This window comes from Carettochelys insculpta, chromosome 1 (genome assembly GCF_033958435.1).
Source record: "Carettochelys insculpta isolate YL-2023 chromosome 1, ASM3395843v1, whole genome shotgun sequence".
In the NCBI taxonomy this organism is placed as follows: domain Eukaryota; kingdom Metazoa; phylum Chordata; order Testudines; family Carettochelyidae; genus Carettochelys; species Carettochelys insculpta.
This window is the reverse complement of record NC_134137.1, coordinates 355836942-355851610: the sequence shown is the minus strand read 5'-3', so window position 1 is coordinate 355851610 and position 14669 is coordinate 355836942. Positions and strand designations below refer to the sequence as shown.

The 14669-nt window shown below is 48.6% G+C and overlaps 2 protein-coding genes across 4 annotated transcripts in view; one reads left to right on the top strand and one right to left on the bottom strand.

The window, feature by feature from the left end:
- The window catches only part of LRRC17 (leucine rich repeat containing 17), a 30284-nt gene extending 19527 nt beyond the window's left edge, over window positions 1-10757 (top strand). For 2 of the 3 annotated variants that reach the window (XM_075017029.1, XM_075017040.1), the window contains exons 3-4: window positions 7306-7461; window positions 10214-10757. In XM_075017029.1, the coding sequence (XP_074873130.1) occupies window positions 7306-7461; window positions 10214-10617 (560 nt within the window). In that variant the 3' untranslated portion in view covers window positions 10618-10757. The remainder of the gene's footprint in view (window positions 1-7305; window positions 7462-10213) is intronic. The other variant, XM_075017048.1, reaches the window with a different exon arrangement.
- Window positions 1-14669, bottom strand: part of FBXL13 (F-box and leucine rich repeat protein 13) — a 203370-nt gene that overhangs the window by 100412 nt on the left and 88289 nt on the right. The window lies entirely within an intron of this gene.

The window sequence follows — 14669 nt, the reverse complement described above, 5'->3', positions numbered from 1 at the left end:
CCCAACAAAATTATGTATTTTAAAAGTGCATCTCCCAGCACTTTTAGCTTTCTATGCTCAAAGACACGTTGCTAAATTCTTTCCTGCGATACATTATTTCCTTCTCACTCTATGTGGTGTATTAGATGTTAAAGCCATGGCTTGGCCTCTTGCTTGCTTAGCCCTCCCACAAGCTTTGGGGTATCATGTAGCCAGACTGTGATTCTTTGAGAGCAAAGGAATAAAATTCCACCTGCTCCTTATATGGGTTATGCAATAGACAGGCTACTTACTGACTGACATCTTTTAAGGCCCAAGCAGTATTTAGCCCCTAGAAGGAAGGACACTCCAGTGCTTAGGGCATGATAGGACATTAAGTCACTAAAGCTGCATCTACATGTAAGCACCCTTTTGAAAGGGCAAAAATCGAAGTTCGGCTTTTGAAAAAGCGGCCATCGAAGGACAGCCCCCGCCGCCGTGTTTCAGATCGGCGTTCCGATCCGCTCTTTCGAAGTGCCGCCCTGGTCTTTCGAAAGAGAGCGTCCACGTGGCTCCAAGCTCTCTTTCGAAAGAAGGGAGGCAGGAAACGCCGCGGACGGGGTCCCATGGTCAACAAGCCCTTCCAGGGCCACAGCCAGCCGCCTCCTTTAAAGGACCCCTCCCTCTGCCCTCCCCTCCGCATGAGCTGAGTGCTGCCCAGCCTGTTCGTGCCCAGCAGAGCCCACTCGTGCCCATGGAAGCCCGACGACAGCTCCTGCAGGTGGACGCCCTCATTATGGACGCCCTGCTGGCGGTGCTGTGCACCCTCGCCACAGCTGCACCCGAGCTCATCGAGTGGCTGCAAGGTCCCGCCGGGGTCGTGGGGCTCCCCCCCCACGGCACCGCTGGGAGCCCCCCGCGTGCCCCGACGCCTCTGGACCCACCCCAGCAGCACTGACTGGTGGGAGCGCGTGGTGCTGGGGGAGTGGGGCGAGGAAAGTTGGCTGCGGAACTTGCACATGTTGAGGCAGAACTTTGAGGAGATCCGCCACTGGCTCGCCCCCGCACTCCGGCACCACAACACCTGCATGCGGCCAGCCCTCACTGTGGAGAAACGGGTCGCAGTCGCCATCTGGAAGCTGGCCACCCCGGACTCCTATCGCTCCATGGGACAGCAGTTCGGGGTGGGCAAGGCCACCGTCGGGGCTGTCCTTATGGAGGTAAGAGGGGGCCAGGAGGGCGGGGGGACGAGGGGAACTCTCCCCTGAAAGGGGCTGGATGGGGCAGGGGCTGGACGGGAGGGGGCAGGGGCTGCATGGGTCAGGGGCCGGAGGGGAGGGGGGCCGAATGGGCCTGAGGCAGGGGGCCACGGCCACTACACCTGCATTAGAGCACATGTCCCCCTTCCCCCTCTGCAGGTCATCAGGGCCATCAACGCGATGCTGCTCCATAGGGTCGTCTGCCTGGGTGATGTGGACAACACCATTGCCGGCTTCCAGGAACTGGGCTTCCCGAACTGCAGCGGCGCTTTGGACGGAACACATATCCCCATCCGTGCCCCGTCACACAGCACCGGCCAGTACATCAACCGGAAGGGCTACCATTCGGTGTCACTGCAGGCCCTAGTGGACACGAGGGGCCGGTTCACCGACCTCTACGTGGGCTGGGCCGGCCACACCCACGATGCCCGGCTCTTCCGGAACTCCGGCCTCTGCCGCCGCATGGGGGCCGGCCCCTTCGTCCCCCAGAAGGAGATCCCCGTGGCGGAGGACGTCACCATGCCGCTCTGCATGGTGGCAGATGTGACGTACCCCCTGCAGCCGTGGCTTATGAAGCCCTGCACAGGACACCACGACCCCAGCCGGGAGGCGTTCAATGAACACCTCAACCACCCCTGCAACATGGTGGAGCGGGCCTTTGGGCATCTAAAGGGGCACTGGAGGTGTCTCCTCACCCGGCTGGAGGTCAGGGTCCCCAATGTGCCCCAGGTGGTGGGCACCTGTTGCATCCTCCACAACATTGTTGAGGGAAAGGGGGATGTCTATGTCCCCAGGGGAGCCCTCTGGCTGGTGCTGTCTATGAGCAGTCGGGCGCCGCCCCCATCCGCCAGGCCCACCGGGACGGCCACCGCATCCTGGAGGCCCTCAGGCAGGCCTTTGTGGACGGCCACCTCTGACCCGCACGCACGCCCACATCCTATGCACATCTGTCACCCACCATTCCTGCCACCCCCACCAGCACCGCACCCGCACATTCACCACCTACCAGCCACCGAGGAGCACAGCACGGAGTGATGAATAATAAAGAAATGTTTATATAACTTGGGTGTTTGGAATAATATGTGCAGGGGGAAACCTAACTTGGAGGGGGGCAGGGGGAATCTAACTCAGAGGGGGCTGGGGGGAACCAACTTGGAGGGGGGAGGAGGGAACCAATTTGGAGGGGGGCGAGGTGCTCATTGCAGGGCAGGGGTGGTGGGATGCGAACCCCGTTGGCCCCTGGAGCCCCTGCTCCCCTGGGTGTGGGGTCCCTGGCGGGGGGGGGATGGTGCTGGTACCACCATCAAATATTGCTGGCAGGTGGGCCTGGTGGGGGCAGAGGGGGCAGGAGGGGCAGGCTCAGTGGGGGCGGCGGGGGCAAGACCAGCAGGAGGAGTCTCCAGGGGGGCCAAGAGGTGGGCCATAGTGGCTGTGTGCTCCTGCATAGCCTGGCCAATGCCCTGGAGCGTGTCCAGCATCCTGTCCCAGGCCACCCTCCGCCACTCCATATCCTCCCAGGTGAGCTGGAGGTGCTCCTCAGCCACCTCGGCCTGACGCTGGCTGGCCTGGTCTTCCTCGGCCCGGTGTAGGGCCCTCTGGCAACGTCCCTGACAGCGCCCTGCCTGGGGTGACATCTGGACGGCTGCAGCTGGTGGGCTCTCCGGCACGAGGGATGGTGCAGGGCTCTCCCAGCCCCCGGATAGCGTGGCTGTGTGGAGAGGAGGAGAGCATGTCAGTAGTGTGCCCCAGACAGAGGGGACCTGGCTGTGGCGTACCTGCCTGAGCCCACCCCATGGGGCCCCCGCCCCCACAAGGGACACTGACCCCCCCCCAGGGAGCACCGACCTGCTCCCCCCCAGGACTGGGCCTCCCAGCCTGGGTGTGATTCCAGGGGTCTCACCTGCAGGTGGCCCTTCCCAGCCTGTGGTATGGGGGCCCCGGGCACCGTCCAGCACTGACCAGCTGCCACCCCTGCACGGCTTATGGTGCTGTCCACTGAGGGCGGGTGCTGGGCGTTGCTGATGTGCCACAATGGGGTGCTGCTTCCCACGTGGGGGTTGGCCTGTGTACAGGCCGGGACCACCGGTCCCCTGTGCGGGTGCCTAGCCCTTGCATCGCCCCCACCCTTGGAGTAGGTGTGCGCCCCTCCCTGTATGTACCAGAGGGTCCCTTGGTGATGTGCGGGGATGGCCGGCTCTCAGTCGCCCAGCTGGAGGGGATGAGGATGGTCAGCGCCCCCCATCTTCGCTTGACCAGTCGGTGGTCTCCTCGCCCTCCTGGGTCCCCGATGCAGGCTGCTCCTCCACCTCCTCCCCGGAGGTGCCCAGGAAGACCACGGGGGGGGAAACTCTCCTGCGGCCCCAGGATGCTCCGGAGCTCCCGGTAGAAGAGGCAGGTCGCTGGACCTGCCCGGGAGCATCCGGCCTGGTCCCTGGCCCGGGCATATCCGTGGCGCAGCTCCTTCACCTTGGAGTGTACCTGGTCTGGGGTACGCTCTGGGTGGCCCCTGGTGCAGAGGCCTGTTGCCAGGTGGCCAAAGGCTGCGGCATTCTGCTGCTTGACCCCCATGTGGCGCATGACCTCCTCATCCTGCCAGAGGCCAAGGAGGTCCCGGAGCTCCCGCTCCGTCCAGGAGGGGGCTCGTTTTTTTTTCTCCCCCTGGGATCCCTGGGAGGCTGGAGAGGGCTCGGAGGGGGGGCCATGGGGCTCGTAGGGGGTCTGGTAGCTGGCCATGGCTGGAACATGCAGCTGGAGCTCATGCACATGCTGCTCCCAGCATGCTCTCAGCTTCCTGCCACGGGTTTTCTGTGTGCGTGCTGCTTTAAGGCAGCCGAATGCAAGGTCCATAGAATCCCACTGCTGCCAGCTGGAGTGGCCCCAGCCCCAGCTGATCGGTGCCATGGCGGACCTGTATTTCGAAAGAGTGGGCCGTGGAGCGTCTACATGCATACTCTTTCAATTTATTATTTCGAAAGGGAGAGATCTTCCTGATACGGGATCGGGGTTCGGATTTCAATTTCCGAGCCCCGTACTTTTGATTTTCTTTCAAAAGACAGTTTTATGCGTATAGATGCTCCTCCCACTCTTTTGAAAAAGGGTCTTTTTTTTTTTTTTTTTTGAAGTTTTTTGCACTTGTAGAGCTCTGTTCCTCTACCAGGCACCTCAGGAGCTTTGTTTGCTGCACTAGAAGCTGCAACATCTCTTCCTGGGTCTGGACTTCACTCTTCCTGGGCACTCTCCACTCTTCCTGATCCACCCTGCCCTCTTCCAGTGTGTTCTCCACACATTTAACTGTGCCCTGTCCATGTAGGCAGATCGCATGTGCTCAAGGAACGTTCATGAACTACAATGAACTTCCCACATCCATTTTTGCCTTCTGATCTGCGCCAGTCTAATAGCTGGAGGGAGAGAGGGTGGCAGTTGTGGAACAAATCATTATTCCAGATGCTGCAACAGAAATTAGTGAAGGACAGGCATTAGGGAGATACATTCACTGTAAGTGAGAAGAGTTTTACAACACAGAAAGTAATTTCATAAAACAGTGTATGTGGAAAACAATAGGGATGCGTTATGTACAAAGTTTTGCTTTTAGGTATCCTCTGTGCAGCAGGTACAACACAGACGTGTTAAGGGGCCTGCTTGTCTCAGCTTGCTTTCAGGCATGGTAAGGCACAGACTACAGCATGCATTCTAGCCATGTGCAGGACCATGGGTTCAAAAGCAGGTTCTGCAGCTCTGTACACTGTATGTGTGTGTGGGGAGGGGGCATGGTGGCTATCAGGGCTGTTGCTATCACAATCATTATGAGCTTTTTTCCTCCCCCCCCCCCACCCCCACATTGGCTGGAAATATTTCCCTTGGCACAGGAAAAGTTTCCCATCCTCCAGGATCCCAGGGGTGGGAGGCAGTGAGCCAGGCATGACCGTGCATCTTGTGCTCTTAGTTTAATGCCTTTAAATTACATATTCCTTCCCTGGCTTCCTCTATGTTGCAATGACATATTAGCCTTCTTAGAATAACACACATTGATAAGAAATGGATGCTGACTTGAATGTGGACGGAAAACTTGTTGGCATGTTGCACTGTCTGTGCTGCAATGATGCCAGATCACTTTCTGCTTGCTTGGCACAAAGGTGTACTATTGTGGAAATCAAAAACAAGGCAGGCCTCCCCAAAGATCTTACGAGAAAAATTAAAGAGTACCTGTCTGAGAGCTTTATGGAGACTTACAAGGAGGATTCCTGCTCCATCCCTAGACATGTTAACAAGTTGTTCCAGGGGGCTCCAGCTATGCAGGTACAGCACCTCCCATATATCACACCTAAGTGCCTTAACCCACTTGTAGCACGATTAAAAATGAGAACTCACCAGAGATGCTCTCCCCACCATCAGTCCGGCAGCAAAACATCCTACAAGGAGGGGATTGGATCCAAAGTTTAAAAAAGGTCCTTGCTGTCAGTGAGATCAGCTGGTCTGTTTGCCTGCTCCCAGCGGCTGCCCGAAGAATCTCAGATAGGTATCCATGGACAGTTTGGGGACAGTGGTTGTGTCCCCCCAAAATCCCATGCTGCTGCTCACAGAAATGGCATGTTTGAGGCAATGACCCAGAACAACCATTTGCTTCTTCTGTTTTCTCATTCACCTGCCTGAGCTCCTTTATTTTCATGGAGCACTGCTGGGCATCCCTGCTGTAACCTCTCTCTAACATGCCCCGTGGGATCTTGATGTAGATGCCTGCGATTCTTTTGCTGCTTTGTAGTCCTCTGAGAACAGCTTCATCCCCCAACATGCAGCAATGCAGTCATGGATCTACTGCATGCTCCAGGCTGGAGCTCATCTGCAACACTTCTAATTCATGGTCAGATGTGCTGCAGGCTCTGCGTGCTATGCTGGGCAAACAGAAAATGAAATTCAAGCTTTCCTGGATCATTTCCTGTACACCTGGAGACTAGCGGAGCTGTAAGTGCTGGCTGCAGTGGTCTAACTGGAGGAGTGTGGGACACCTCCAGGAGGCCAAGAATATCAAATTTCACAGTGCTCCGTCTGCACTACCCTAAATTCGACCATGCATGGACAAATTTGGCAGTATCCTTGTGAAGAAGCAAGAGTACCAAAACTGACCTTAAGAGACCATAAAGTTAGCTGAATAGATCCAGTAGTGTGGACTCACTGCTAAGAAAATCAACCTAAGTCAGTTAAGTTCAACCTAACATTGTAGCATAGACCAGGATTTAGATTCTTTATCACTTTGTTCCCAATCTCTAAAATAAGAGTAATAGTACTTCCCTTTCTCATAGTGATGTGGAAATTACTGCATTAAAGACTGGGAGGTGCTCTGGTAACATAACAGTGAGACATACCTTGCATAGATAGATATTTAAAAAACCCTAGAAATGTCTCATTATTTTACATGAGGTAATACCTATAGTATTTTCACTAGTATTAAAACTTAGAACACATCAACTTTTGGTAGTGTGAAACAAATAGTATAATACAGTGTACTCATCTCTGATTCTGAAACACTCTCTCAGGATGATGAACACCTACTCACACAAGTAGCCCCATTGGTTTCACTTAGGTGAGGAAGTGCATTAAAATCAAGGCCTTAGTTTTGCATAGCATCTTTGTAACTGCATTATTTACCCGTATAAAAGGCAAAATAAGAAGTTACATTATGGGAAGAGACAATACCATGTACTACCATAAAGAACAGAAATTATTTCAAATGAAATGTAAAAATCAGACAGTCAAGTTACGCCATCCCAGTCAAGAGAAGCTGATAAGAAACTACTTCCATGCTAACAGTGTGAAAAGACTGAGAATGGATCAAGAAAGGTCAGTGTTAGATGACCAGAAGGAGCAGGAAAAGAAGTAGAAAGATGCAAGGCATGAGGCAATTCTGTGTCTTCCCAGATGTTAGTAAATACTTCCATAAATTTATTTTTCTGAGAGTTGCACCTATCTATTTCTAAATGCAAGGAACACAAGGCTTTTTAACATGCTGGCACAGATTGCTCTTATAGTAACATGCCAATTGTAGAGATAAGAGACAGATGATATAACATTTGTCTTTTCATTTTTCTAAAAGAGTTAAAGAAAGTCCCAGGCAACATACCTCCAGATATTGTTAAACTCGATTTATCTAACAACAAAATCAAACAACTACGAGCCAAAGAGTTCGAAGATGTTAATGAACTGAAGATATTAAACCTTAGCAGTAATGGAATAGTTTACATAGATACTGGTAAGAACAACTTTATTTATTTGTACAAATAGCAAACTGTGGTTTATTAAAATCAGCTATTTCTTTATCATATATTTTTGCATTGTGGGCAACCAAACTGTAGTCAAAGTTGTGACCATGGAGTTTGGTGTACTCTGTATTTTAAGGAATTTTTAAACAGGAGAAAAATTTTGGGAACTGAAGATTAAATCAGTCCCACATGCTGTATAATTAAATATATCTTGAAACTCTCCTTGTCAAATCTGACAAAAATTTGCTTAAGTTTATATAGTTGCTTTTAAATTAAAGTTACTATAATATAGAGAATGAAAAAGTTAATGAAATTTGGTATTTTAGATACTGTGTAATATTACTAGATCTCAGAATGGTTTTGATTTAGTGCACTGTAGGCTGTTTGTTCAGTGTGTATGTATATTTTATATGATGAAAATAACCAGAAACAGGAAGAAGAGAGGAGTAAGAAACACAAAGAGTAGGCTGCTTTCTTTTGCAGCATTCTGAAAGCTTAGTAACGGTGGATAATAGTGCTTTCAATAAAATAGTGTTTAAGAGATCAAAAATAATACATTGCTCAACTCCTCAAACTAAGATGCGCTATATAATGAACACAAAGTTTATTTAAATTATGGGGTCATCTCTGAAATGTGACTATAAAAGTGGCACTGTTCAATTCCATGTTTATTGTCTCTCATTGGTCCCCCTATCAAATGTACTCTTTATAAGTTAGGTTTTTTAATAATTAGTAGTCCCACAAACTCAACCTGAGTGTGAATTGAGAGAGAAATTACCTCCCTCATCATTATTCCCAATAATAGAGATGTCAGATCAGGTATTTCCTGATATCTACACAGCTCTATTCTCTTCTTGTACCCTCAAGCCATGCCTACACAAAAACTGTACAGCTTTACTGGTATAGTTACAGTGTTACAAATCCCCCTAATGTGGACATAGTTATACCTGTATAAACCCATTTAGCTTATTACAGGCCTGCTGACAGAGCAGCAAAGGGAGTAGCTGTCCCAAGGCCTGATGAGTCTAAGGGGCATGGAGGTCTCATCCGCTGCTGCTGCTGCAGCAGCAGCAAAAGCTTCAGACCCCTTTGAATTGCCACCAGAGCATCACTCCTTGCAACTCAGGGGGCAGGTGTGGAGCATACTACAATTTGGGCAGCACTAAGGGCTGACTGTCCAAAGCTCAGAGCTGGGGCCAGCCACATACCTTGCCCCAGGCCCTATGCTGGCTGTCAGCCCTGCTGGCTTATCATCATGGGGGGGTAAGTTATACCATCATAAGGCACATTTATACCAGTACAACTGTGTCGACATTAGACACCCATAACATTAAAACAATTTCAGCCCAACAAAACCAGACCCCTAACCAAAATAGTTCAGTAGTACAAAATCGGTGTACAGATCAGTCTACATTTCACATGTTGCCTCATTGCAAGTATTGCTATGGTCACACAACCTTGTGCGCAGGTAAAGTCTGAGTATAATCTGAAAACAATGCAAAAGTGTCAATGCACTTCTAATTTGACCTTCAGAACCTATATTACAGTAATCCCCTGGTATGTGCAATTTCAATTTCTGCTTAACTCACTGTGAACAGTTTGCAGCTAGGCCCCCTGGCCAGGGCCTGTTGGGTGGGTCTGCAGCCCCCACCCAAGTGTCTATAGGTTGAGTTTGGGGCATGGCCCCAAAAAATCTAGCTCCCCCTTGTGGCAGAAGAAGGGCTCCCACTCCCCCTCAGTACCTGGGGGAGGGTCCTGGGCTGTACCCTCTAGCAGCTAACTATATAGCAGCTCTAGCCTGGGGTCTCCTGCCTCTTTGCTGGTCAGCCCCAAGCTGGGCTGGCTTCCCTCCCTTTATACCCCTCCAGGCCTAACACTGGTTGCAGGTGAACAGGGGTGGGGCTGATTGGGCTAACAGGCATTGTTTACCCCCTGCCTTGCCTGGCCTCACTTTCACCCTCCTACACTCGCATTAACACAAGTTAAGTGCAAATCGAAAGCACTCCAGCCCTAGCTACCCCAGCTGGGAGAAGCAGGGGAGAAGATCTGCCATAGCGGCTGTCTGCCTACCAGGCTCCCCGCACTGGGGGACAGCAGACAGCCACTGCGGTGGGGCTTCTCCCCTGCTTCCCCCAGCTGGGGAGAAGCTATGCTGCAACAGCTGAGCAGAGCAGGGGAGAAGCCACACCCGGCTCCCGCAAGTCCAGGGGAGCTGGGAACCAGGCTGCCAGCTGGCTCCCAAAGCCCACCCCAAATTACGCAAAATTCGAGTTATGCAAGGGTGTGCAGGAACTCAACCCTAGCATAACTCGGGGGACTACTGCACTGGTAATAATGGGTGTGGCACAGGTATAAGTGATTAGTGAAACAATTCTCTCATAATGCAAAGTTACATTCCAGTTCATTGGCTTTTTGCTGTGTTTTCTCTACTGTGCTATTAAGAGAAACCAAGAAGAGGTCATTTATATTTCTTATAAATTCAGCACAAGTGATTCTGAATAAATCAGATCTGATGTAAAAGTTTACATGCCACTTCTCAAGAGTAGAACCACTCTTTTTTGTTTAGATTTACAAGATGCCATTATTGTAGTCCTTTAATAAAAGTATAAACTGTGATTTTGACCACCTTATTGTAATACTGTTAAGCCATATTAATATCACAATGCTTTCCCTGTTACAAGTACCTTTTCCTATTTTTTCTATTTATTCTGTGTTTTAATAACTATTTTTAAAATTGATCAGCTGCTTTTTCAGGACTCATTAACTTAGAGGAGCTTGATTTATCAAACAACACACTGCAAAATTTTGAATATGGCGTATTAGAAGATCTATACTTTTTGAAAATATTACAGCTTAGACAGAATCCTTGGAGATGTGACTACAACATTCATTACCTTTTCTACTGGTTGAAGCATCACTACAATGTTTACTACAGTGGCCTAGAATGCAAAATACCTGAGGAATACAAAGGGTGGACTGTTGAAAAATATGTCCGAAGTTATTATGAGGAATGTCCAAAAGACAAGCTGCCAGTTTATCCAGAAACATTTGAGCAAGACAAAGAAGACGAGGAATGGGAACGACAAAAAGAACAATCAGTTAAAACAGTAAAGAAGCACGGTGTAATTGTCACTGTAATAGATTAATTTGCAAATGTCTTTATTATTAGATTCAGATTTATCATATTTTTATGTCAGAAAAAAACTGTTTACATTTTTGCCACTTGTGTTGTTTGTCCATAAGGAAATATCTGCCTATATAGTGTTTTGTTTTTTTTAAATTTCAGTTATGGTATTAGTTATACATCATCTTTTATAAAAATGTACCGTTTCTGACCATTTTTATTTTGGGTCACCCTTACTGTTTGGGTCACTAATTGAACTTACAAAGTATACATGGAGAGATATAGATATAGATCTATAGTGGAAATAAGTCACATTATGCATAGCAGGGCATGAACCTGCAGTTTCCTGTGCATGGCCATGGAACTCATTCCACCGCGTGACCATCCAACCCGTTTTTACCAGGACAGTCCCACATACTTTTTTGAAGAAAATGGGCACATTGTCCCATATCTGGGGGTGAGGCGGCCTCCTGTTCCCTGGCAGGATCAGGGCAGCAGCCTCTGCTGCTGGGTAGCTCTGCTGCAGGGCAGCTGACCAGTTCCCCAGTGTCCTGTGCCTTGGGGCTGCTCCTGCTGCAGGGGTACTCCTCTTTGGGGTAGTGGCCCCATTCCTTGGAACCCCAGGCCTGCAGCCCCCACTGCTGGCAAGTTCCATCACGGGGCAGCTTCCCTGGCACCACATGCTTAGGGGAGGCAGTTCGCACTGCCAGCTAGCCCCGCCACAGGGCTGCTGCCTTGTTCCCCGGCACCTCATGCCTCAGGGAGGCAGCTCATGCTGTGGGGAAGCTCCTCCATGGGGAAACTTCCACGTTCTCTGGCACACCAGACTCCGCCACCAGGGACCCCTGCCATGGTACAGCTGCCACATTTCTTGCTCTCCTCTCTTTGCCCCCCGCCACTCCAACCCCACAACCTCCGTCTCTGCCTGGAGGCTGCAAAATCCCTATTCTTGGTACCCTCTGCCAGGAGTTTGTGGAACTACCATGCTCTGCTCCCTCCCCCATTAGAAGGCTGCGCAGACCTCATCCCCAGTGCCTCACTGTGGGGCAGCAACCTCCATCACTGAGGAGCCCTGACATGAGACAACAGCCTTCTCCCGCCCCCATCCTCAGAGGCTGATGTCCCATATTTGCCATACATCAATGTGGTCACCTTATCATTGCAGGACTGGGCCTATAGCATCAATGTGTTGAATGTATTGCAATTTCTTTATATTTATTCGTTCCTTGATCTGTTCCCTGGAAAAATTTTGTGCATTTTATGCACCAGTTGTTTTGTGTGTGATAGTTATATGAAATAATCAAAATGCAAACTGAACTTCAAAAGGGTACAAAATCAATGGGAATTCCATATGGAACAGAGAGAAAGGACCTTCCAGTGATCACAGTACTAGTCTGTTCTGACACTAACCAGTTCTGACATAGACTTCCTGTGTGACATTGGGCAAATCATTTAGTTTCTCTGTGCCTCAGTTCTGCATCTATAAAATGAAAATAATGCACTTCCCTACCTCACATGGATGTTGTAAGGATAAATATATTAAAAGTTGTGAGCTGTTCACATACTATGAGAACAGCAGTCGTATATATGAACTTCAGGGTATGTCTACGTGGCATCTTTATTTTGAAATAAGCTATTCTGGAAGAGTTATTCAGAAATAGCTTGTTTTGAAATCACACAGCTACACATAAATGCAATTTGAAATAGCACTTAGCTATTTCAAAACACAGCGTCTACACACAGTGCCTTCTTTAAAACAGAGACATTGGATGCACTATGGCTAATATTGAAATAGGCTTTATTCCTTGGCTACGTCTACACTAGCATTCCTCTTTCAAAAGAGGCAAGCAAATGAAGGAAATCGAAAATGCAAATGAGACACAGATTTACATATCTGGCACCTCATTTGCATATTCTTCTTTCAAAAGAAGAAAAGCAGTGTAGACGTGGCTCTAGTCTAAAAAAATAGGAAGAAGGGTTCTTTCGAAGATGGGGATTACTTTCAAAAGAGCCGCATCTACACTGCTTTTCTTCTTTCAAAAGAATAATACGCAAATGAGGTGTCAGGTATGTAAATCTGTGCCTCATTTGCATTTTTGATTCCCTTCATTTGCATACATCTTTCAAAAAAGGAATGCTAGTGTAGACATAGCCCCTGTCTTAACAGCACCTATTTCAAAACTGCTATTTCAAAATAGGCACTATTTCTCATTGGCTGTTTCTACACAGGCTACTTTCTTCGGAAGTGGCATGCTAATACAGGGAGTGAAAGATGCTAATGAGGCATGGATGCAAATTCCCTGCATCTCATTAACATAATGCCATATGATTTGGAATCCAGAAGACCGTTCTTCCGGACTCCAAAACGCCATGTCGAAGCATGGCCCCCGGGGGTGCTTCCGGAAGGACGTGCTTCTTCCGGAGGCCCCTTCTTCCCAAAAGTTTCTATAAGGGGACTTTGAAGTAGCCAGGGTCCTTTCGAAAAGGAGCCCCGTCTGGACAAGCCGCGCGGCGGCGAGCCACGTCAATTTCGAAGTGCCAGCGCCCGCATGCTAATGAGGCACTGAATATGTATTTCAGCGCTTCATTAATACTTCAAAATGGCCCATTTGCATGGCCATTTCAAAGTTTTTGGCAAGTGTAGACACAGCCATAGAGTGATAACATTTAGCATCTGTACAGTATTTACTTTTCTAAAGGTTTGCATCAGTTAATATAACCAAACTGAAAACTTCCTTTTTGAAGGAGACATTAGCACTCCTGCTGGGGAAACAATGACAAAGAAGAGTTAAGTAAGTTGCCCAAGACCAGACTGGTGACAGATCTGAGATCAGACTCAGATGTCCCAGATCACACTCCAGATCCTGCTTCATCTCCTACATCGCTGATAGTTATGCATGAGTGCAGGAAGCAGAATTAGGCTCTACATTTGAAATGCGTGACAATACATGCAAGCAACTAACCATGGGAGGACCTCTGGAAGGCTGTGCAGTGGGAAAAAAATTGTAGCTTTCAAACGCTACATAGCATTTTAGTGGCTGTGGATCCCTCCAGCGCTCCTGCCCAAAGGCTCACATATGTACTTTTGCACTAAAAATATAATCCAGAGCATTTGGTGACAGCTTTTTCTAATATAAAACATGAAAACAAATTAAAATTCAGGACATGGTAAGAGTGTGAGGAAGTGCCAAAGGATTCTTCAGCAGAAAATATTCTGTGATCTGAGGCATTCTTTCACACCCCTTATTCTAGTAACAAGTAAATTACTTACAGATGCTAGGTTGCCAAACTGAAGAATTTAGACAGTTTTTGCATACCCTCTGAAGAGTTGTGTAGAAAAACCTGTTGCACTATTCTTCACTGTTGCCAGCTCCAGAATGATTTTAAATATTAAAGGATAGCTTGGGGGGTTAGAAAATCTTCCCCCTTGGCCAGTAAAATACATGCTATCTGTTGGTACCACCTGAAACATTTAAAAGCTCCAGAAAGAAAAAAATATCTTGCAGACAGTAGCTATCAGCCAGTGAACTACTTTCTCCAAATCTTGGGGATTTTGCCAGCACAGAGATACTCAGGACGGTAGAGAAGAGGACAACTAAGAACAATAGAACTACTGAGAAGACAGGGAAAGGACAGATAATAGAACCTTAAGAGAATAGCTATTTTTGACATTAAAGCTAGTGACTGGAGAAATGTAGAGCAGGAAAAAGTGAATTTATATACCACGTGGGTCAACTGTTATGGACAAAAAAGCCAGCATTGTAGCTAAAGAGGTAGTATTTTAAAAAGAACGCATTGGGGAATGCCAGAATGAGGACCAGAAGAAACAGCACACCATCCATGTACAGAGCATAGGTGGGAGATAGTGTGGAAGGTCTGTAGCCAGTAAATTTAAAAACTCAAGGAGCTGAACAGGTAAGTCTGAGTGTAAGAACTGGGTGGCCTGCTGCAGATGACAAGTCTAAAGGCTACAGTGATACAGAATCATTAAACTGTTGCTCAAGTAGTCCGACCAGGGCCAAGGCCCTTGGGAATAGCAGTGATGCATGGAAAACAACTGTTTAAAAGAATCAT